Source organism: Anastrepha ludens, chromosome 3 (assembly GCF_028408465.1).
Source record: "Anastrepha ludens isolate Willacy chromosome 3, idAnaLude1.1, whole genome shotgun sequence".
Lineage (NCBI taxonomy): Eukaryota > Metazoa > Arthropoda > Insecta > Diptera > Tephritidae > Anastrepha > Anastrepha ludens.
This window is the reverse complement of record NC_071499.1, coordinates 91,241,873-91,267,136: the sequence shown is the minus strand read 5'-3', so window position 1 is coordinate 91,267,136 and position 25,264 is coordinate 91,241,873. Positions and strand designations below refer to the sequence as shown.

Sequence of the window (25,264 nt, the reverse complement as noted above, 5' to 3'; positions counted from 1 at the left end):
TATGTAAATTTCGTGTAAGGGATGATCTTAGGTACAATAATTCGTTAACGGAAATTTTTGAAAGAACAGTGTTACGCCGTCTATTTCAGGTAGATTAATTTAATTCACAAACTTTATAAATCCATTGCACTTCGTTGTATCTTTATATGATTCTCTATATCACTCATGTCACCCATTTAGAAGAAATTTTGATTTTCGTCCGTCAACCAGTCAATATCTTCATGAATTAATTATTGATTATCTTCGTGTGTCTATGATATTTCACCAAGTTCTATTCATTCAAATTCGGCATTTATTTAGTTGGTTTTTAATAAAAAATTTTGTGTACCTACAAACGACTTTCTATGACAACTCAACCGATTTTCATAATTATTGTTTCGGTAGGGTAGAATTAAAAGCCAGGTAGTAAGGAAAATACTAGTAGGAAATATTAGTATGTTTGGAACAAGGACTAGGGGTTCAGCGAACCGACATGGCATGTAAATATTGTCCTTGCTCCAGCGGCTTTACCTTCAAGCATAGTGTGGGAAAATAAACAGTCGTCTGGTGGGAACATCAAAAGCTATAAACTTTGTTATTTTCTTATATACTTTGAAGGATAATTTTATAAAAAAATATATTCGAGGAGGAGAGTTTGAATGCAGCATTAAATAAGCTTTTCAAGAAAAAAACTATTAATTGCACAAGCTTCTTTCTTCTTCTGATCATCGTTTCAGGTTATTTAATACGGCAATGTGTAGAATGGTATGAAAATATTTTTCATATACTTATACATACATTTAATATTATAAGTAAAAGTCTAAAAGGTTGACATAATTCACTCGAATTAAAAATTTGATAAATAGAGCGGATTCCCGAGTAGAATGAGATTTTTGGAGCTTTACTAATGTCAACATTATGCATGTTACTATTTTACGGCTTCATAATCTCTACAAGCTCCTTAAAAGCATTTTTGGACATCCTGTAAAATGTCTGAAATTTGTTATACTGATCTTGTAACTCCCTCGTGTCAATGTAGAAACTGCTGTTCCAGTTATTCCTAATGTACTGAGTGCCTTTTCTTTTATTTCTCCTCCGATGAAGAAGATAATATATAAAATAAATTCTTCTTCATCGCTCCACATACTAACAACTCGTATTTCGAAGGTAGATAGTCACATTGTGTGCGGAAATGTAAGTGAACTGGCAGTTTGTAAATAAGTAGCCGCTGCTTTTGAAAATACCCGATTCTTAAAAGAATCGATACCGAAGTACGCGATACTTCACATAAACACTAAAACATATGCGCATAGGCACATAATGCACGAGTGCACTTGCTCACTTGCCCAAGCCCATCGTAGTTGACCCGGAAAGGAAGTTAGCATAATAACGGCGCGCGCATACAAACAAAGTGTCCAATGAACGGGTAAAACCATAATTCCGATTTCCGATTGGAATAAATTATGCATTACGCAAAGCATTGGCGAGGTACGCACAAGTGCAAGAATGTAAATATGTCTGTTGGTATGTAGCAATAATACATACAACGAATAACTTAAACTAATGAATATGAAACAAAAACAACAACAACTTCAAAAGTAAGAAAGAAAGGAAAGCTAAAGCACCAACAACAAGTGCGCAATGACAAACAAGTGGCGATGGTGGACAACAAGTGCCTCAGTTTTCTATTGTTATGCTTTGCCTCTTCCACTGGCCGACAAGTTGTGCGTGCACTGGCAGGGGGAAAGAGAGCGCAGGGTGGGTAGACGACTGAATGTGGAATTGCTGCACTTTTCGCCGTTATTCGACAAGTGGATTGTCATAGGTTGATTATTTAAATGAATTGTTAAACTGTCAATTGATTGGCGATCGACTTTTTGGCTGCAATTGACGATAAGTTGCATGAGGCCAGCTACAGCTACAGTCGTGTGCAAAACTTAGCGCATGCAGATAATCGTAACGTGCGCTTTGGCGGAATAGAAGGCGGAGTGAAAAAAGAGATGTATTTAATAATATAATATATATTTTCTGCGGCGAAGAAAATTTAAATCCCGCAAATACACAAACATTTTTTTTAGATAAAGAAATTCTTAAGGAAGTAAGTTAGAGAAGTATAATAAGCTTCAAAATTTATGTTACTCATAATAACGTTCACTTTTAGTTTTCAACTGCAGGTTATTCAACGATAACCATACCGATTGCTACAGAGCAACGAAAGCAACCACTCAATTCTCTTTGTCATCGCTCAACCACGATTACGTTTGCGTTTGCGTCGGATCGCATCAATTTACAGTGCCGGTGGCCATTGCAGCTAATTTTAATTAAATATTTCTTCCTGTTGTTTTCAATCATATTTTTCCATTTCGCACTAACAAATAACATCAACAGCACAAAAGTAATAACAACAATGAAACGCGCCATATTTACTTGTATTTTTAGTGTTGTGCTGGGTTTGAATTTGAATTTTGAGGAACTCTACACAATTTACATACATATGAAAGTACATTTATTTGTACATATGCATGTATGTATGTATATTCATGAGCTACTGACCACTTACAGGCTTGCATACATATACGTACGTATATATGTATGTATACTTATTTCTATATTTTCCCTTTTGTCACTAAGGTTGAAACTAATGCTTTTGCTTTAGCTCTAATGTTTTTGATGGGATGACGTTGACGTTGATGGCCTGTCGTTTGGCCGGCCATTGGGGAACTTCAAATTGCGGGAAAATTTAGTTAAGTTCGTTTAGGAAACGCAAAGGCAGTGGCGGTGTCTGTAGTTGTGATGGAGAGGGTCTTCTAAGTGCCGGATATTTTCTAAAAATATTTAAATGTTTAAAAAGCAATTTCTTAATATGAATGTGCATATGGGACGTTCCACGTCAACCGGTACACTAGCCGGTCCAAAATTCTATGGGACCGATTTTGAAGTCCAAGGTCTCAAAATGATCGTCTAAATGTCCACTATTGAAAGCCGTCTGGCCCATTGAGAAATTCAATATGGCGTCCAAATTATGGCGTCTAAGCTGACTAAAAATTAGAGTTTATTTAAAATCTTGTGTGCTCCTAAAAAACCAGGAGCAATGAAAAAAAAGTAATATTGATTCTTTATGTTCTTAGGGTCGCAGATTACGATTTCGGAAGCAGATTTCCAAAATTCAAAATGGCGGATCCAATATGGCGGCCGAAAATATTAATTTATTTCGATTTGTTTAAAATGTATTTCTAAGGGGTTTTTGGGGTCGCTGATTACGAATCTGAAGTCAGATTTTTTAAATTCAAAATGGCGGATCCAATATGGCGGTCAAAAATAAAGAAATTATTTCGATTTTTTTGAAACCTCTTTTAAAAGGGTTTTTATGGTCGCTGATTGCGATTCTGGAGTCATATTTCAAGAATTTAAAATAGCGGATCCAATATGGCGGCCAAAAATTATTTTATTTTATTTTTTATTTTTTTTATTTTATAACGTTATTTATTTACGGTTGACGTGGAACGTCCCATATATACTTTGAGCCTGAATTAGCTAGATACATAAGTGGTTGGTTGACAGAGGACTCTGTAGCAGCTAATTACTAGACAGACGTCGCAATTAACCCTTAAGGAGTAACATTATTTCAACTATTTTACTGGGTGTCTTCAGCTGCTTCAAAGTCTCGTTTGTTTGTTTTGTTAACTGGGCATTTAAAATCACACTTTTTGCTTTGCAACATATCGTCTAGCAAGGAGGTTCTTGGACTGCGCGTAATTGTAGTGCGAGGTGACGCCACAATAACACCGGCACAATAAAAGATGCTACGGAATGGGAAAATGGCTGTCAAACAACAAAAATGACAGTTAAATTTTTTCTATGAAAAATGTAGCGTACACATTTGCTATACTTCTTTTAATAATAGAAAAGCTTAAAAACTATTCTGAAGCTTTTTCTATACATTTTAAAGCAAATGGCTACAGTTAATTTTTTCGACGAATCGCTGAAGATTATGCGCGCAGGGTTAAGACCGAAGAAGGCTAATTATGCGTTCTGCCTTAGCAGACTTACATAAGTGTAGTTTCATGTAGAATATCTTATTTCAATTATTTCACAAAAGGTATAGACAATTTTTCTAATGCTCGCTATTGTCTGCCGAAAGTCGATTGATGTCAGAAAATATTCTATTCAAATTCCATTTTAATAATAAACGTGATTGGATCAGTGAAAAACTTTTCTAATGCTACAAGACCCTTAGTAGGCTGATTTCGAACAACCCAGTTCGATTCTACTGGGGTGAAAAATTTCTCTCTCGAATTTCAATTTCTAACACCAAACTGGTCGATCATACCCGAGTTGAAATGTTTTAATTTCTCTTCAAGGGTGATATCTTCAAGTGAAATCCGGCATTATATCTGAAACAATAGGCCTAACCGGCGCATGTGAAAACGCGGTTGTGACTAGTTAGGCAGCTTTGAACAATATAATGTCAACACAACTTAAGGGGGCTCTATGTATGGGAGTAAGCTTTGGCAAGTCATCATGAATCTTTTAACGTCAGAACAACGCTTGCAAATTGTGGAAATTTACTTTGAAATAAAAAAAAAATCTGTTCACGATGTTCATAGAGCAAATTATAATAAAGAAAATTTAGTGCCGACAATAGGCCTTCCTCTTCCTCTGCCACCACCAGCGGGTACCGCATTGAATACTTTCAGAGCCAGAGCGTTTGTATCTATTCGGACGACATGACCCAGCCAACGTAGTAAAGCTCCTGCAGCTTATCGTTCCATCATTCCATCGCTCATCGCTCTTAGTTTACGCGCCCAGTAATTGTAGATCTGGAAGGTGGCCAGCTATGGTCGCAGAATGGTTCTCGCCTCACAAAGAACTTTGTCGATTCCGCGATTTGTCTCACTAGAAAAGTAACTTTTGGCTGCCTCCCATTTCCTTTGTAGCCATCAAATACGTGCAAGGTCTTAGATTTCTGGACAGGCTCAATTAGCAATCAAGTCAGGGCGCTTTATTTTCTTTCATGGAATAGTTTATTTATTGGCATAGAATATTTGACTTGCCAAGCCATGTCAAGCTTTTTGCTCTCAGAAAGCAAGTTCGCGGCTATTTTTCTCGTTCACTTTAAATTAAAAGATACGTAAATTTATTCAGTGTTTCATGCGAAAGGAATTTAAAAACGATACGTATTGAATGTAAACAGATGTAAAAATGAGAATATAAAGCAATTGAAAGTGTAATGCTTCAAGTCCACAACAGGGAGGGAGGTAAAATTCGAAATAAATTTATGAAATGTCTGATTAATTTTTGGCATGCTGCCAGAAGGCATGGAAAAATCTTTTCGGTTTGTTTATGGTAACATTCAGTACACACGTGCATATAATTTTAATTTGAACGAGTTTCAACTAAATCGAAATCAGAAACATTTGTAGTTTCCTCACCATTTTCTATACGGAAGTGCATGCCATCTGTCTATGTGCAGAGATCAATTTATAAAGAAAACAGTCAAGCTGCACTCAAGGCCTTATCTTCCTTCGAAGTTAAGTCCACACTAGTTCTCGAGCTCAAAGAGAAACTCAATCGGCTCACTCAAGAAAGCGGATAATGGAATATCTGGAAATGACTGAGCTGATGGATTGGCTAGAAAGGTTATGGTTTCGCTAGTAATAGGACCAGAACCATTCCTTGCCTTGAGGTAACATACCATCAAGGAGCTTAGAAGCGAAGAGCCAAGGCTAAGAATGATAAGTTGGCACTAAAAAATGGGGATATGCAATCAAAAGAGATTGAAACTATTGAGATTAAACCTCCCTAGGGATAAACTATGAATGCTAACTATCATTTTCATAGGACACCGCAGTTTACGCAGCCATTTACATAGGCTCGGGATGTGGTTCGCCGACTACTGTTGTTTTTCGCGAATAAGTAATACACATCTCGGCTTGGTACGGCTAGAAGAAAGGACCAACACTCAGCCCAACCCAGTTGCATCTTAAGTTTACTTAGGGAGCTGGGTTTGTATGAAGTATTGTGATATGCTCAAAAGACCTTTAGGTCGAAGTGCAAACCTCCAATAATTCTAGTCTATTCTATTTTAAGGGGGTAGTATGGTATTTTTTTTTTTTTTCATTTTTTTTTTTTTTTTTTTAATTATTCTATAACATCTTAAGATTATTGTGTGAAAGTTTGAAGTGCATTAGAGTAAAATTGACAAAGACACAAAAGATTAAGTATCTACCTCTCCAACCGGATTTCACGCTGCCGAAAATCTTTAAACGCGTTTTTCTCACACTTGCCTTTTTTACGGTCGGTGTCCACTGTAGATTCATATCTACTGCACCGATTCTTTTCAAATTTGGTTTTTTTGTTTCTTTACTTTATTCACGAGGTAATGACGTCGAGTTTTTTTTTTTTTTAAATTTTGTCATATTTTAAAACAACAAAGTTTTCAAGTTTTTTTTATGAAAAATCGGTGTTTTGACTTCAAAGCGCTTTAAAAAATTAAAAAAAAAAAAAAAAATTCGACGTTGTTACCTGCGAAACTTTATTAGCTGATGAAATCAATTTGGTTTTTTGATTTTAGTTGATCCAGTAATGAGTTCTGAGGGACAAACTTTTTTATGAGACGTCCGCGAAGATTCGCTGCCACCAACTCATTTCTTCATAAAAATCAATGAAAATTTCACACAATATTCTTTAAATATGACTTTATAATGAAGTAATTTTAAAATTTTGAATAAATCAACTGTCTCGACAAAAAAAATTTCGAAAAATATGCTTGTTTTACACCGAATTAACCATACTACCCCCTTAAGCAATGCTCAGATAAAGTGATTAGTGTCCGTTTGATACAAGAAAGCAAAATCAATTTAAATACACAACGTTAAGTAAATATTCTCTGATACGGTTTAAAAAATATTCAATTAAGAACTCCTGTCCGCCTTCACAAAGACTTTCTAAGCAATTAAGTTCAAGAAATTAAAAATACTACGGCACCGCTAGAGCCACAAGAATTCAGCTTAAGTGGCATTTGTTTTAAGGTGCCATCTAAGCGCCCTCAACGCATGCCAGAGCGTATGTGTACTATACGTTTCAAAATATTTATTTATTTACAAACATCTTTTCTTTCCGATTGTGCAATATTTACAATTTAATGTAAGCGGTACCTATTTGTTTATTTATCGACAACGCCACTGTGTGCACATTTTGTAAAACGGAAGTATGATATGCTGTCATATTGACGACAGACAGCAAGTGGACAGAGTGAGCATAAACACAAGCATAGCCACAAAGTTACCAATACCAATGCCTTTTCATATATCATACATGTGTATATGAATGCATGTGTGGGTGAGGTTGTGTGTACGTTTGATCGCGCACGTTGCGCACATGGAAATATGAATTGTACAATTTAAAGCTCGATCGGTCGTAGTAATGCTCAACTTGTATGACCGGCAATGACCAGTGGAAATGGCAATAAAGGAAGAAGAAAAACAACAAGTGAAAATGTTGGAAAAATGCAGGAGGTTAAACAAATAAATATGCAAATATGTAATTTCGATTGCGTATGATTGATATGTATGGATGTAGCGCTGTTTTTTTTTTTCTTGTTTATTTGTGCTTGCAGTTTGTCGGTTGGCCTTTGTTTGCATGATTGTTTGAGTGCTCGGGTTTGCGCATTTATCAGTCTTAGGCGGTTTTAGCAAATAGAGTGGGTATTTATGTAAATTTGTGCGCCGATTGCAGTTGAATTATCACTGAAGATATAATACTTTGTGGCAGGGGTGTCTGCTTATCTTGAAGTGCATATTTGGGATAGTACAAAATGCGTATCTACATACGCGTATGTTTGCATGTTCCTGCAATTGAGCAAAAATCAATAATTTTTTATACTTATATTGATATATTTTTCCTGGTATTTGTGGAGAAATTATTTATTTAGTAGCTAATACCCATGTAAAAATTCTAAGTTTTAACCTGAAATGATTAGATAACCAATTTTCGAAGAAAAGTGTGAAAATTTCAGCACAATCGACACATTATTTTCAAATTTTCAATAAACAACTTTTAATTTTTTATGCTATTTATAGTTCACAGCTCTTTTCGTTCGGTCGGTGATGCACCGTTAATGAAATTCGTAAAATGAGCAGAAATCCTTTTTTATTATAATCTAAAAGGTATGCCCACTTCTGGTAGTTCTTCGTTCGTCTGCCAATCCCACATCTGCAAAATAAATCATTAAGATTCACATTTAGATTTTTAATTAAGCGCTCAGAAAATACACTCATAGGTTAGGTTAGGTTGATATGGTTGCCCAGGGAATGGCCACAATTGGACGAAGAAGGATTCGTCCTTTGTGATGCCATTATGGAGGGGTGAGGCGGGAGAGACCGATGGGATACAGGGAAAGGGCGCGGAGAGATGGTGCTGGGATGGTTAGGAGCGTGCGGATTACGAACGATGACTATGTTTGCGTCGACCGCTTAATGCTGCTGATGAAATTCATCAGATTTTTGATGTCAGCACCAGCTATATCAGCAGGCGTGGCAAAAAAGTGGGAGCCAAGATGCCTAGATCTTAGCCCCTCGAGAGCAGGGCAGCTAAGGAGAAGGTGCTGAGATGATTCCACCTCATCCTCTATACATCCAGCGCAGAAAAGACTCGAGGCGATTACAAGTCTCATAGCATGCATTCCTCGCGCATTGTGTCCTGTGAGAGAGCCCACGAGATTAGAGAGCTAATATTTTGTCAGCCTCAGAAGCTCGCCCGAGCGCCTTCGGTCCACGCGTGACCAGAAGGATTTCGCGACCTTACACGTTTGTGTACTTGCCCAGCCTCGCTGAGTTGGTGCGATGCCCATCTTTCCAGGAGCAGAGCGCAGGTAGTCAGGGGGATCCCAATTCTCTCCCTTCACGGGGAAATCACCTCACCTGTCCCTTGTCTAGCCAGCTCATCCGCCTCACAGTTTCCCGCAATGTCCCTGTGATCAGGAACCCAGATGAGGCTGATGTTAAAGAATTCGGACGCAGTCGAAAGCGAGGTCAAGCATTCCTTGACCAATTCCGAATGCACCGTCATAGACCCGAGGGCCCTTATTGCCGCTTGGCTGTCGGAGTAAATATTTACTTTCTTGACCGTTAATACACATTTGAGCAGCCAATCGGGTGCCTCCTTGATTGCGGCTACCTCTGCCTGGAACACACTGCAGTGGTCCGGTAGCCTGAATTTGAGTCTGATGGGGAGCTCCTTGCATAAGACTCCTCCACTAACCTTTCCTTCCAACTTCGATCCATCCGTGAACAAGTTCACCAGGCCCTGCCCCCAAGTGTAGCCCTCCGTCTACTCTTCCCTTGACGGAATATAAGTGGAGATTTTTTGTTTTGATACAAAATAAAATTCATTTTTGAGTGCTATTTTTCGCTCGGAAATAAATAAAGTTGTTAGTTTTTGATAAACAATAATCATGATTTATTTTTATTTATTATTTATTTATTTTATTAGTTTGAGTTTTAAATTTTTCATTACTATTTATTTATTGAGTTCTATTTCCTCTGTGAATGCCATGCCCTATGGACGGACAGAATGTTAACCCTGGGCCAACCGCTGTTCGGCAATATCGAACAACTGTCTGGCTTAGACGTCAACAACCTAATAAGGTTCTTAAATTGCACAAACTGGATATAGTCATGCTGTAAATAACCGCTAAACAAGTTGGTAACGGGGATGTAACAAAATGGTGCGGAAGCGCTAGTTGGATTCTGGAAGAATCACCACTTTAACCAACCAACCAAAAGCTATTGTGAGTTCTTGTGGGTTGTGTTTTTTCTCATATGTATATAAATTACACAAATGAGCAAAAATTCCAAAATTAAGATTATAATAAAATTATCAAATATTGAAAGCGAAAACCATCAAAAAAAAAAACACTAACAGTCCAAGGAAAATGTTCACCAATTGAGTGTGGGAAATTTAGGAAATTATTCAATTATCTACTTCTCCTGAATTGGCCAGTTGAAAACTCATTGTCCCACAACGCATCCTCGAACCCCCTTATTCTCTACCTTGGACGTTTTCTTTGCTGAAAAATTTGTATTACACCATAATTTATTAAATGATTTTCGTTTATAAGCATAGATCATCAAACTTGCACTAACTTCAACATTTACCTTCCTTATATTTATTTTTCGCTACTATTTAAATATAAATTCCTGTAAAATATGTTTATCGCGGCATTAACTCAAAAACGAAATGTTTTCGTCAGTTATTTTGCCTTACTTCTGGCAGCCCTTCATTTCGTCTATTACCTGTTCATCACCCCATGGATTGGCAGTACTCAAACGAGTTTCTGGCCTCACCCTCGCATAAAATGAGGGAGTTTTTCATCTAGTCATTTGTGGTTCAGATGGCAATGAATTAATGAATAAATGGATTAATTTTTTTGTATATTGGTCCCCCTCGTTAGGAAATGGCAAACCTCCGAGTGTATTTCTGCCATGAAAAAAACAGCTCCTAAAAACCATTTGCCGCTCGGAGTCGACTTATAACTGTAGGTCCTTCTTTTTTTTATTTGTGGAACAACATCAAGACGCATGCCACAAGTAGGAGGAGGAGCTCGGCCAAACACCTAACAGAAGTATACACGCCAATTGCTTATTTTTTATTTATTGGAAGCATTGATTTTTTCTATTTAACCAATGCAATCTTAGTTTTTTCGGAAACAAGCTGCCGTCACATTCCTTATTACGTCAGCAAATCAGCTGATTCCGTAAAATTCGCCGAGAGCCGGTTATCGGTCTGATTTTGTTAAGTAATGAGCATCCAAAAAGCAAAAAATGGTATTATGTTTGGTGTAGAAACTCAACATACTTTTGGAAAAGATTAAAAAAAAATATATAATTGGCGCGTACACTTCTGTTAGGTGTTTGGGCGAGCTCCTCCTCCTATTTGTGGTGTGCGTCTTGATGTTGTTCCACAAATGGAGGGACCTACAGTTTCAAGCCGACTCCGAACGGCAAATATTTTGTGAGGAGCTTTTTCATGGCAAAAATACACTCGGAGGTTTGCCATTGCCTACCGAGGGGCGACCGCTATTAAAAAAATGTTTTTTTTATAAATTTTGGAAAAGATTATTCTATCTAAAAACCTCACTAGATATGTTTCAATGGAATATTTATTTTTGCCGTTTTTAATATGAGTGAATTTAGCACTACGACCTGAAAGAGATATTGTATCCTTGATTAAATATCTTTCAACATCTTTAACTTTACCTTATATAAGTCAAACAAGCTACTGAATGTGAATTTTTATAAAGTGACATTAATGTTATATCTCTCAAAGGGTACAAAAGACCTTTTTTTTGGCAGTGAGGTTGTGTTAAAAATGCCTTCGCACCATATAGTAACCGTCGCTACTACGTGTGTGGTGATTCCACTAAAAATATCCGTCCTCTTCTCTTGGATTTTCCCCTCCACCCCGGGACTGCTTCCGCATTGCTTCGAGGTAGAGTGCCAAGACGGTGTCCTAAAAAGGACACTTACTTACTCAGCCTGCGTCCATGGTTGCTTGCTTTGAGAAACCCATGCTCAGTGCTCTTCAACATAAGTTTCCATTTTACGCTTCTTTTTTCGCATAATATCTTCCACGAAATTTTTGACGGAATTCCATTTTTCTTCGCCTATCATCATTTTCTCGATTATTTCTTCAGGTGTAAATTCACCAATAGCTCGTTGCGGAGCTGTTCTCCCTATGTTCTACCTCTCGCATTCAAAAAAGGTGTGCTCCGCATCACCATACTCAGTATCTTCATATATGCAGTTTGGTAGGCTCACCTTTCTCATTCGCCACAAAATACTTGCGTTTGAATTCTAATATGGGAGAAGCGTGGTAGTGGGATTCCTGATATTTTTGCCTCCCATCTCTGTTTGCGCTCTTGTGGTAGAATATCTATAGGGATGGTTCCGCTGATAACTAACAACTGCTGCTTCAGATACTGTTCTGTGTGAAGAAGCCACTCTGAGAGTGCAGGTGCGTTACACAGATTACAGAGTTTTCCGCCGGCGGCACTGCACTTTTAGTGAATGGGCCCATATTTCGCATCCGTATAAAAGAATCGAGTTCGTCGTGTCCACTAGAAGTTTTCGCTTGTTCTGCGTTGGACCTCCAAGGTTTGCCATGAGCTTACTTAACTTGCCGTTTACTTTGGCAGCTCTAATGGCAGCTTGATTTATGTGCGCCCAGTAAGTTAGCCTTGTGTCTAATTGTACTCCTATGTACTATATGTATTTGACCACTCTTTTTGTCGATAAAGTGGCATCGAGTATGTGAATATCTACTTTCGAGTACCAAAGACCATGAGGTCGAAGTGAATCTAATACCTCTCGTATGTTGAAAACTTCATTCAGAGTGAAAAATTCAGTCCTGGAAAGCGATTTTCATTTAAAATTTTTTAACTTTATAAGTTTCTCAATATTTAAAAATCTTTTAAGGGGCTCGCATACCTACATGCATCACGTAGCTATAATTTTTTACAATTCAATTTCTTCGCAAAAAAAAATTGTTTATAATTTATAATTATCGAATCACCATACTCGTATGATCTTAAATTTTATTTTGGTTTTCAAAAGGCAGACACGGTTTTGTGTGAAAATATGCATATAAATATAAAATTTCCATATAAAAGTGCTTGTGGATGCATAAAATACAAATGTAATTGCTTCTTTTCATACGACCATAAAATAAGTAGATTTGTATATACTCGCACATGCACATATGTACATATATGTATACATACATATAGATAAATCACGTTAGTGAAGTGTTTCTCGTAAATGACTATCCTGACGCGAATATTATTTGATAGCGTACTTTCTAGGAGAAATTCTGCTCACTGAATTTTATATATACATACAGACATATGCAGGCACATATCCACATACGTATATATTAGGGCTGGTCGATTTAAAAATCGCCCATTGTTCTGTGAAAATCGTATTCTAGGGAACAAAATAAGAAACTTTGCCGAAGGAACCATACCTCTAAAACGAATTCTGATGTCCCCCAATTTGGGTCGAACGAAAAATCTCACTTTGACCCATTTAGAGTGCTCCAATCGAGTCCAAATGTATGACCGACCCCACTAACTTTGGACGGCCGATCCACCCATGCCAGTGGCACACCCCCGTGGGACTCCCCTGGGGGGTTCCCCATACAATCATTTCAAAATATCACCATATTTGGCCTTTACATGAGAAAAGAAACTAAAAAGTTCGACCCAAATTGGGGGACATCAGAATTCGTTTTAGAGGTATGGTTCCTTCGGCAAAGTCTCTTATTTTGATCCCCAGAATATGATTTTCACAGAGCAATAGACGATTTTTTTGCCTCCCCACAAATCGACCCGGCCTAATATATATGTATAGTACGTACCCTTGGCGGTTTGAGTTGTCATTTGACTGACAGATTTCATTGGTCATACACAAGCAACGATTAAATTTTTACATAGTTCACAGAAATTAAAATGATCTCAATTTAGAATAAGCAAAAAGTACGTGGCACATTTCTCTTTATTGTTGTAAATGTTGTGTTCTTACTCATACAATGCAGGGATACGAAAAGGTTTGTGCAGCTACATGTATGTACATACATACATATGTATGAGTGCTTACGCGGACATTGAATCCGATGTACATGAGCAAAATTTTATTAGTTTGTAGTTCAAATCTGTGCTGACCCACGGTCATTCCAAACACAGCAAACTTATTAAGCGAGCAATAAAAGAATGATCTCAAATGTCGACGCTTTGCAGCCGCTTAACTGTGTGTCATAGAGTTGTCGAGCGTCATGGTTTAATTACAGTGTTTTACTGCCTATCTTTAGGCTTTGCTATTTTACACACAGTTATGTGTATGTGTGCAGTATTTATCGTAAATGATTTAACTTTTGTGGACATGAAAAGGAGATGTTGTAGCAAAATAATAAAAATATTCGATTATTATCCATGTTAACAAATTTTATTCAAGGATAACGACAGCGGACTTCTGGCCGCTAATATTACACGTACTCTTACGCTCGCGCAGTTTAAACGGCAACGAAGTAACCTGAGTGGTGGTTGTGGGCTTTTTTATTTTTTCGTATATCACCAACACAATCTCAGTTTTTGCTGACCTCTGTCGTAAACTAACCGCTGTCACAACCCCGCTTGCGTCAGCAAATCAGCTGATTCCTCGCTGAGAGTCAGTTAACGGGCTAATGGTAACTACACTTTCTGAATTCTTTTCACCAAGCACTTGTTTTCAGCGTTAAATGAATGGTTTCCGTACAGAAAATTTATTTCAAAATTTTTTAAGTGACAATACAAAATAAAATCATTTCAGGTTTTTAAATGTAAATTAAAAAAATATATATATACAATGCCTTTAGGTAGGTTTTACAAATTTTACAACTTTCTTCTTATTTCGAAATTCATTCTTTTGGAGTTAAATGGATGGCGCGTATAGCTACTACTCCTATTGCCATCTGAAACAAAGTGATGAACATCGTTATTGATCTGCATTCTCGTAGCTGCATTGCGTGTTAGATATAAACTTTATTTATTATAATATTAGATAGACTTTCAAATATTATATTTGAAAAATAATTTTAGGTGAAAGTATGTGGAAAAAAAAATTATTATTGTAAGTCGGTTATTCCAGTACCGGATGGTGGAATGACACCAGAATGACGTTCAGAATAACATGTGCAAATGGGAAAGCAATCAGTTGGGTATAGTTAAAAAAAATGTTGTTTCGAGAAAGTACGTCAGACAATTTTGTAGTTATTTCATAATTCAGTCTAAAATTTTTACAGTTTGTTGTTAATAAACCATCCTTTCGAAATGTGTGGCAAATTTGAAGATCAAATGGCAGAATAAATTTTTAACAGGAAATCCGGATCTGTTTGTTGGAGTGACTTACAGTTTAATGCCAACTCCAGGCGACTAATGATGTTCTTACTTGAGAACTTTTTCATATGCATGGCAAAAATACATTAGGTGTTTGCCATTGCCTGCAAAGAGGAGACCTTCATGAGAAAAAAATACCAGGCTAACGGTTAGACGCGATAGAAGTGAAACCTTCCGTAAAACAAACAGGCGCGCACACATACGTACTAGCATACATACAAACATACATACGTATGACGCTTGAACTAAACACCAAAGCAAGTAATAGGCAGTGTAGTATACATACTACAATACTCACTATACTAGCGTGGCTCAGCAGTACGCAGCCACACACATATACGTATATCAACATATAACGCTTCGTAGCCAAGAGTGGGGAGGCTACGAAGCACCGCACAAAGAGGAGACGGAGAATAGGGAACGCTGTATAACTGTGTTCTATCTCATTCTCTCGCAGGCTATATAGTATAAGATCTATATGTATATCTCTTTTTAGTGTCGCTTTTTCGTTTCATCGAGTCTCAAATCACTCCCAACGATTCTAAAGAAGTTTTCACTTCAAAAACTTTCCATCATTTGATGTTTCATGCTTACATTGGGCTCCGAAATCGGTATTACTTATGGTCACGCACAATCCTACGCGCTACTATAGCCGCTAAAGTTGACATAGTTATGTATCCGTGAAAATGCAATCAAAGCTCGTTGTGACCCTGTTTTAAGCTGCTGGAAATATTTTTCTTTCGCTTTCCTCTCTTTTGATCTATGGATGCCAGACTGTTAAGGAAAGGTGTATTTATCATCATTTGTTTAAAGCGAGTATGGAGAGCCATGCACCGCTGCGACACATTAAAAAAAGTGACTTTAAAATAAATATTATCATTACATTACAAATTTCATTTAAGACTTACTTGGCCTGGCAACTCTATCATTCCATCATTAATGTGCCTAATGCTTCTGGGAAAATCCATTTTCAGCGCATCCTAAACGCATAGCAATTGACAACCCTCTGTGTTGTAAGTAATGGAGGAATTGAAGTTAAAATTGCTGGTGGTTAATGGATATAAACATGAAAAAATGCTCGTACGTAGATGTATGTCTGTTTAGATATTTATATTTGCATGAACGTATGCATGTATTTACGCGCGCATGTGTACGTACATATGTATGTGAAGTAGCATCAATTGGAGAAAATTCCGTTGACATTGAAGCGGCGGCAAAACAGAAAAAGTGTTTAGTTCTCATGGGAAATTTTCACCCTGAAAGTTTTTTATTTTCAAACTTATCTAAATTGGTTATAGCATTTCATTCATGCCTTTATATTCATATATGTATTTAATTGTCTCAATAAGTTGCCAATAATTTTAAACTTCTCATTTTTCAGATAATGTCGACTCGAACCATGACGACACGCACCTTTCCAATGACGACCACGCCCACTACTCCTACCCCTGCACCTACCACGTTACACACACACTTAGCAACAACAACAACTACAACAAACCCACTCTCTAATGCGAGCGCAAGTGACAATGCTAATGATAGTCGCCCAACACCCGTCGCACACACCCTCCTCCACACAATGCACACACAGGCGCAAAGTATCAGTTGGCGACTGCGCCAGTATTGCACACAAGCCATAGCAGCGAGCAGCAGACGGAGAAGAAGAAGGCGTGATGATATTAATGATAATAACAACAACAACAATATAACGAACTGCAATAGCAGTAACTGCAACCAGAGCAATAGCAACAATAACAACAGCTTTGCGTGCAGCACGCCCTCGTGTGCGGCGTTGCCTGAAGCTGAGCACTACTATGACCACAACAACAACAGCAACAGCTATACGAGTAACAATAACAATAATAATAGCATATTCAGCAGGAGGGGCAGCAATAGTAACTTAAGTAAAACTACAACAGCAACAAGTTCACCTGCAATACAACTTTTGAACACCGCAGTCCGTGCCTTGAGTAGCTCGTCGAAAGCGGCTAGCTACATTGCAGCCCTACTCGTTCTCACCACGCTTTGTTCCTTCTGTGCTGCCTCGCCGTGCGACCTGCATAGCTGGTGGGATCCGCTCAAGGACAAATGTATTACTTGTACTGTGTGCGAGGGTGATTTAATACCATTGCGCCCATGCCAGTTGCATCGTGACACGATATGTGGCTCCATCTATGATTTGAAGATCGATTGGGTTGTGCTGGCGAAAACAGAGCCCAACTGGAAGGAGGTGAGTGGATAACATTTTAATGTAGCGAAGTCCTTATTTGACTCACTCACAATCGTGAATCTGGTATTCTAGTCTATAATATAAAAATGAATCGCAAAATGTGTTGGTAAGCGCATAACTCAACAACGCATGGACCAATCTTAACAATTCTTTTTTTAAAATGTTCCTCGAAATCTAAGGATGGTTTGTACGGCGAGTAAAATTCGAATAATTTCCATGAAAACCTTAAAACAGCCCTTTTCTTTTTCCCATACAAATATTGCGCGTTCGTGTGTGTGCGTGTTCGCTTTAGAGGATCTAATGCGTTCACACAAAAGTGATAAAATCGTGGACGCGAGCAAATTGAAAAGTTAAAAAATGTAAGAGCTGTAGATTTGATTGGCCTCGCAATATTCTTTCTTTTGTTTTAGTTTCAGAAAGAGTTAAGGAATAATTTCATTCACAAATAATAAATAAAAATAGTTAAGTAAATTCTAAGAATAACCGTGCAGGGCTGAACAAATCCAAACATATTTTAAGAATAACAAAAGACAAACATTATGAATTAATCTAGAAAACCCATGTTTCTCACATGGTCAATTGTATGTTGCCTGTTCCCGTGTTGAAAAACCATCAGATTTGTTTGTATATTCACCAGGTAATCAAACAAAAAACATTTTATATCATAAAGCACTAAAAAAAAAAAAAATAAAACAGATTTTATTATATACGTTTTACTTCAGTATTTTTTATTATAACGGTTACTAGCACTAAGTTAATAATAATAATAATAAATAATTAATTATCTCTATGGTTTGTCATTGAAGCACCCACTTTATAAATATTTGTCACCCCAGTCGGGGTTTTTAGTGGGTCCCAAAAGGGTGGCCAAAGTTCGTGGAAGCGAAGATACTTAGGTCACTGAGCTGACCCTTTTCTTTAATTCTCCTGAAAAGAACCGTCACCATGATGATAGGGCGGTGTGTGAGGGTCAGCAGAGTAAAAACGTCTTAAGGTCGAAATATAAACTGCCACATTCAAAATCTATTTGACAGAACGAAGTCTGTCGGGCCCACTAGTATTTAATAAAATTTAACGAAAAAATTGCGGATTTTAAAATTTATGTTCAATGTTTTTTCTCTTGGCTTTTTCGAAACCCAAAGCAACTATGTTATTCTTATCGACTAGGTCCGGCCAAGAATGACACTATAATCCCTGACCTAATATAGTTCCGTGAAGAATTTGTAAACTTCTACAATATTTACCGCATAGTTTAGGTTGTTTCAATATTCTTTCATGAATACAGCGCATATTATCGTTTCGTTCACTTCCAGGGAAAGAGGGCATTGAATTTATGGCTAAAGTGCAAATCCGTGATCTGATATTCCCCACTTTTTGTCCATCCTTAAAAATGGATACATGATTTTGTTGGACAACCTGCGGCTTATTCTCCGTCATGGGTCTTAAAAGTTTTCAATTTTCTATCCATCTTCAAGTAAAAATAAGTAACGAAGTCTAAATTCGCGCATATTTTAGTAAAATTTAATTTGGGCTGGCTTATAATTTTTGAAATCAATGGGAGTTATAGCTTGTAAGATATACTTATATATGTGTTTATCTACAGGGTTGCCCATATTTGACGGACCCATGTGCCATTCGATGACTCTTTGGGCCCATTCCAATCGACGAGGCTTGTCCGCAGGCAACAATCTTTGCGTCAATTGAATCGTATACGGGAATAAATGCAAATCAATGAAGATAATTCGTTGTAAAGCGGTCCGAGCAATGCGCTACTGCTGAGAACGGCGATTTTGGGATGTCCTTGGTGACGCCTTGGTCGGTTTTGATTTGGCCTCTTTGGATTAGAAAGAGCATCACCAGTCGAAAACCTTTCGTACAAACGTTTAATGGTGTTCTTAGAAGGCGCACTTTTCACATTACTTAATTTTTTATACGCACGTTGAGTTTTCACAATTGACTTCTTTTGTTGAATGTAAATTTCAACAATTTGGGAGCGCTCGCGTGGTGTGTACTGTTCCATGGTAAAAATCTGCTTGGACTGACGCTTCCAACGCGGTATGCCATTAAGCGATCTGACGTCTGTATATCACTTCCTTTACTCTGTTAAAATCAATCATTATATGAACGATATTATAATACCCTTGCATACAAGTGCACGGGTATAGTATGCAGATATTTGGGTTATGACCTTTTCGAGGAAACGGCTAATATCTGTATATTCATGCCGCATACGGGTATAAATTTAAGAATAGTTAAAGGTTAGATTAACTTCAAAAAGTTAACAGCATCCCATTTCATTTTCTTTTATTATAATTTATCCTGTTTGTTTGCAATGTCTGTTATATATCCTGTTTCTTTTTATTCGCGCAGCGCCGAAAGGATGACGCTAACATAGAATTCGAGCAACAGCTGTCACACGAGGAGTTGCAGCAATTGCAAGATGAATCGCTGGCGATGGATTGGCAAACAACAGCGCTCTTCTTGGCCGTGCTAGCCTGCTTGCTCTTCTTCATTGTAGCCGCGGGGATTTTGGTGCATCACATGCGGCAATGGCGGCGTATGGAGCGTCGACTTGATCAAGGTGAGTAATTGTTTGCAGGTTAAGAGTGAACAACAAAAATATTAATGCGAGTAATTAAAAGACTATGAGGCTATTGAGAGCATATGGTATTTATGGTCTTCATTAATGCTAAAGAGTGCAAAGCCGTCGCTCTCACGACAGTCGGTTGGTTCTACTTTACCGCAACGACCCGGAATTATAGCGGGCTAAGGATGGCCACTCCAGCAGCACTCCCGTACATGTATGCGTATGCTGCTACAACAACAACAGTGCAATTCCGTGCTGCAAAATGGATGCATTTTTGTTCTTTTGTGTTGGAGGGGTGCATATCATTACGAGCAATTAATATCTTTAAATCGATTTATGATCTGTATAGTAAGCGCATAAAACTCTCTCAATTTTAGTCAACTATCCGTTGTTAATTCATGATTCTTACACACACATTCATTGTGTAAATACATCATCATTGTATCTTACGCACCTGCGTCCATAAAAGTTTGGCTGATTTGAGGTTGGCTATAAATTAGCACCATCTAATGCGTATTTCCTGCTCTCTGGGGAGCCTATCGTAAAAATTAAAAAATTATTTATTGGTATTAAAAAAGTACAATAATAACTTCGCATGAAAGATTTTTATGGCTTTGTGGCAAGCAAGCTTTGAAACTTCTTTGCACAGAAGAGGCTAATAATTTAAAATCATAAAATTATGCATAAAGTCACTTTGTGTTATCACACACACTCGTACAACATAGTATATACACCCACAGCAAGTATCCTTAGACAATGACCTCTACGCGCGTGCAGCACTTTGTTAGTTTCTTGCCTTTCCTCCTCATGTCTGCCCATTTTCAACTTCCCGCCATACTATAAGTGAAACTATACTTTGTAACTTCCTAACTATTGTCCCTTCTGCATTCAGTGGTCATTTATTCCACTCACGTGCGACGTTACTTTATTTGTCCAAGATCTTGTTCTGCTTAGCTCTAAACAAACAACGATCTTTGCATTGATCTTTGGAAAAGAACCACTTACTACTCGTACTCATTTTACTTACGATATAGTGGAATAAATAATACAGTAGCTGCTAATGTCAGCATATCAAAAACTCGTTTGTTAGCATTCATATGTACGCACAGTCATAGATACATATACATATATACCTACACATATAGTTGTATATTCCTCTTTTCCTATACGGACTGAGTATTTAAAATTCCTTTCACATCCTGCTGCTTAGGTGTTTCTGCAGTTGTTTGTTTACCTATGTAACATTTTGCTTGTTTTTTGACTTATTCCCTCAAAGGTCCGTTCAAATGATCTTTGTGGATCGTTCGAAGAAGCCTTTGAGGTTAGCGTAAAGTTACTGCACGCGAGCAAAACTAGTAAACAATAAAAAATATTTTCCGTATTTACGTTCGTTTGCACACAGAGGTGTGGAAGATGTTATCTCTAAGGAGGGGTTGGACGCACACCAACTTAAGCCAGGCGAGAAAAGAAATGTACTTAGATACCTGTGCGTATGTATCCATATCAGCTAAGGAGAGCTTTTCGGTGCGATCATGAATATGAAATACAGTTGGTGAGTTTATCGCCTGTTGGGAATTTAAAGAATTGCTTACAAGTTTATTACGTTTATCGACGTTAATCTTTAAACTACGAAAGCGAGAAAGAAACAATGAGAACACAGAACCGATAAGTTTTCAATTTTCTACAAGCATTTGTCGCTTTGGTTTATATAAATGTGTACACATATAACACATGGGCTGAGCCTAACACATAGATGGACTAGTTTTATTCAATTCACCTCTTTTTCTGTTAGTACTAACCTTGAAAAGACAGCTGCTAAAATTTGATGGTATTCTATTCATAAGTTCGTGCCTTATTGTGTTAAGAGTGACGCTACTTTTGCTATTTTTGAAACAATGGATCCAGGAGAATTTCGTGTTTTAATGGTACACTGCGGAAAAATACCGTTCAAGCGAAGCATGGCTTGAAAAGTGTTAAGGGTACTCCGCTCCATCAGAAACAACAAAAAAACGACGAAAAAATGCTCGCCAGTAAGAAATTTCGCTCGAACGAAGAGCACGAAATAAATGGAATGACGGAATGAAGACGCAAAACATAAATCGTTCTACAAAAGTGGTATTGCACATTGCTTAAACGAGCTCAAAAGGTTTGAATTTCCATAGCTCATCGGAATCATCAACGAATGTCAACATTTTTCTAAAGGGTTTTTCAATAAGGGCGAGTAGATGTTGAAATGAAATAAAATGGCGTTTGCTGTGTGGCACGTAGCGCCGTCCTGCTGGAACCACATGTCGTCTAGGTCCCTATGGTTCAATATGGGCCATAAGAAATTGGAAGGGCCACCACGTCTACCGAAAAATGGGCGCAATGCGCGCAACGTTTGCGTTAATGAACACTAACATTTTGATAATAAAGTTTTATCATTTGAACGTGCTGTTCAATCTTGTATCTGTATCTTGCCATGATGATTTGGCATAAACAACTGAATAATAAACAAAAGATTTGACAGATGTCACCAAAACAAAATGGCTGCCACGGGGCGCCATAATCGACCCGCGCCAATTGAAAAACGTTTTATTTTCTGTTTTCAATGTGGTCAATAATAAGATTTCGTGAGTGTACTACATGAGATCAACTAAAGTAGGGCGCCACACAACAAAATAATGTTCTCTGCTTCGAGGAGGAAGCTTTGATTCTTGCTTGAAATGAGTGAAAAAGTTACTACAGAGCAACTTTTTCAGTAGTTTCAGCGACATCATGACTAAGCAATGGTTCTGATCTCACAAAGATAACACGACAGTTGGTTTTACGTTAGCGGAGCGCTCCCCAGCAGTATTCGCCAAACATTTATGTGGATTTTTCCCAGCGGACGAATTTTGAATATTTGTCCAAGTGGGCCCCTCTCAAGGGCAGCCATATATCCTAACCTAACCTATGTGGAATTTTAATTCTGTTACAACGACAACAAGCTGGGCACGATATCATTAAAAGACTTGCTGAAGATGACTTATTTTATTCAGCAGACCGTTTGGGATTATTTACACAGATAGTCTTTTGGTGTAAATAATTATTCGCAGTAAATGTGCAATACGAGTTTGATTTCGAAAAAATCGAATCACCTTTACACATTTATGTGCGAGGCAGTTTGATCTTCTCTTTGATCCATTCTAATCGCAATTAAAGAATACCCTTCTTCATTCAAATATCATCTATCTCGATAAACGAGGTTCACTACTATAAATGTCTCTAAGGCATATTTATGAATCTTTAAAGAGATCATTCATATCTATAAGGACTACAGTAGTCTGTGCGCAATCCGGGTCGGGCTCGCATGTTGTACTGTGTTCTAAAGAATTGATGTTTATTGTGAATTTTTCCATTGTACTCAAAAAGGATTGAAACATTTTGAAAAGTTAGGCAAGCCAGCAGCCAACGTAAACTCTTCAACTGAACGTTCGGCGTAAGTTTTTCTAATTAGGAAGTGGGAGCGATTGTTTTGAAAGATATAAAGCAATTTAGCCTAGTTCACAGCAACAGAGATTTAGTAAGCCGCAAAAGGTTTACTAAGCCTTGATTCGATTTATTCAAGTTTCTTACCAAAATCTCGTTCAAATGTAGTAAAGGTGCAGTAAAAAAATGTAGTCTATTGTAGTTGTCAGAAAAAGTTTTGCAGACCGGAATGCGATCACCAACTGCAAGTCTTATACATTTTAATGAAAGTAATTGTCGATGGCCGTAGCCGAATGGGTTGGTGCGTGATTACCACTGGGAATTCACAGAGCGAACGTTGGTTCGAATCTCGGTGAAACCAAAACTTTTAAAAACATTTTTCTAATAGCGGTCGCCCCTCCACAGGCAATGGCAAACCTCCGAGTGTATTTCTGCTATGAAAAAGCTCCTCATAAAAATATCTGCCATTCGGAGTCGGCTTGAAACTGTAGGTCCCTCCATTTGTGGAACAACATCAAGACGCTCGGCCAAACACCCAAATATATATATATATATAATTGTCGATCTAATGATATTGTCCAGAAACGGTGATGCTATGAAAATTGGAACGTTGCCCTATAAATGGAAAACGTGTGTAAGGAATTTCCATTAGGAAAAATATGAAAACTTTGAAAATTTAATTCAAAATTAAGTGTTAACAAAGTGCCCAGGTGTCGAAATCGCAAACGCGGGTCGTTTTAACCCCAAAAGTACGATCGTTAGGTATAATAATAAAATCGTTATATTTCAACATGCCGACATTTTTTCTACTAATTGGGGCAGCTTTTTTAAATTGAAATGGATGCATTATGAAAGTGACAAACATACAGTTAAAATCCATGATGGAAAGAATAATGAGATGGCGCCTATCGTTGTCCCGTTACTTTGCGCTCAGCTAATTTGACAACTAGTTACGTGATTTTAGCTCCAGTATGGCCAGATTACCATTTTCGTAACTTGATTTAGAATTTTTTTTTTTGTTATTTAGTCTCGGAGTTTTAGTTCTTTCTTCGTGACATTTTTCTAGCTGTTCTAATTAAAATGTCATGTTTATAATTTTGTAAAATACACATTTTTTAATAATTATTTAAACAATACACTCAGTTTTATTTAGCTTAACTTTTTTTAACATCTGGTGGCATTGCCCGCGATTGCAGGTGTTGTTGGTGTTCTTCTGATTTCGGCAGTCAAATCTCTCTCTCGCTATTGCAGTGTTGCCTAGCTTTGGATATAAAAACGCACTAAAATGCCCATTCAAAGAAAATAACCCAACAAATTTTTATTGAATCACTTAAAGAACTTTGTATGCGTGACAAATTGTCTTTAAAATGTGCGTTTTCTTAAATAAATGTGTTATGCTTATGTATAATTTAATTTATGAGTTTTTTTTTTTTTAAGCAAGACTCTTTTGTTAAGAGAACGACTTTTTTGCTATATTTGAAGTTATGTAACTAGATAAGGTACTCTTTTTGTAAAAATGTCAGTATGGTTTCTTTAGTATTTTCTGGTATTTTGTTGTTTATTTTTACAATGAATATAACTCTTAATGTCCTATGTCTCACTAAGGATTGATGACCGGAAGAAACGATTACACCTCTATGGTTTTAATCCGCATTCAATAACTTCAAAGGCTTTTTAAAATGTGTAAAAAGGTTTTCAATCTTAAGAAGAGTTGAGAGAGGGGCATTTAATATTTTTGCATAACCTTAAAGGGAGCCAAAAATTAAATTTGCACTTTCAAATTATCAAATTTTATAAGAGTAAAAAAATTTTCATTAGCACTAAAGTCTTCTCAGAGTGACCTTTTTTAACCTTTTTTTTGTTTAATAATATAGTTTATTTTTTAACTTAAAGTTTCGGTAGCTTTAAATTAAAAAAAAGAAACAAACACGAAACTTAAAAATTTTTGCATTTTGGGTATAAAAAAGCACTAAATTTATTGCGTATTCACGTACGCTCTGATGGGCATAATCTTCTTTCTATCATTCTTGGTTAAAATCCATATTCGCAATTACCATGAAACAAAAAAATATAGCAAAATTTCAAATGA

At 37.2% G+C, this 25,264-nt stretch overlaps 1 protein-coding gene across 5 annotated transcripts in view; it reads left to right on the top strand.

Moving 5' to 3' along the window:
- The window catches only part of LOC128858467 (tumor necrosis factor receptor superfamily member wengen), a 95,605-nt gene that overhangs the window by 24,529 nt on the left and 45,812 nt on the right, over positions 1–25,264 (top strand). For 3 of the 5 annotated variants that reach the window (XR_008454010.1, XM_054094765.1, XM_054094764.1), the window contains 3 exons: positions 15,883–15,988; positions 16,290–17,138; positions 19,509–19,719. Coding sequence is in view for 4 of the 5 variants with exons in the window: in XM_054094765.1 (XP_053950740.1) it covers positions 15,929–15,988; positions 16,290–17,138; positions 19,509–19,719 (1,120 nt within the window). In the remaining variant the exon portion in view is untranslated. The remainder of the gene's footprint in view (positions 1–15,882; positions 15,989–16,289; positions 17,139–19,508; positions 19,720–25,264) is intronic. The other 2 variants (XM_054094767.1, XM_054094766.1) reach the window with 1 other exon arrangement.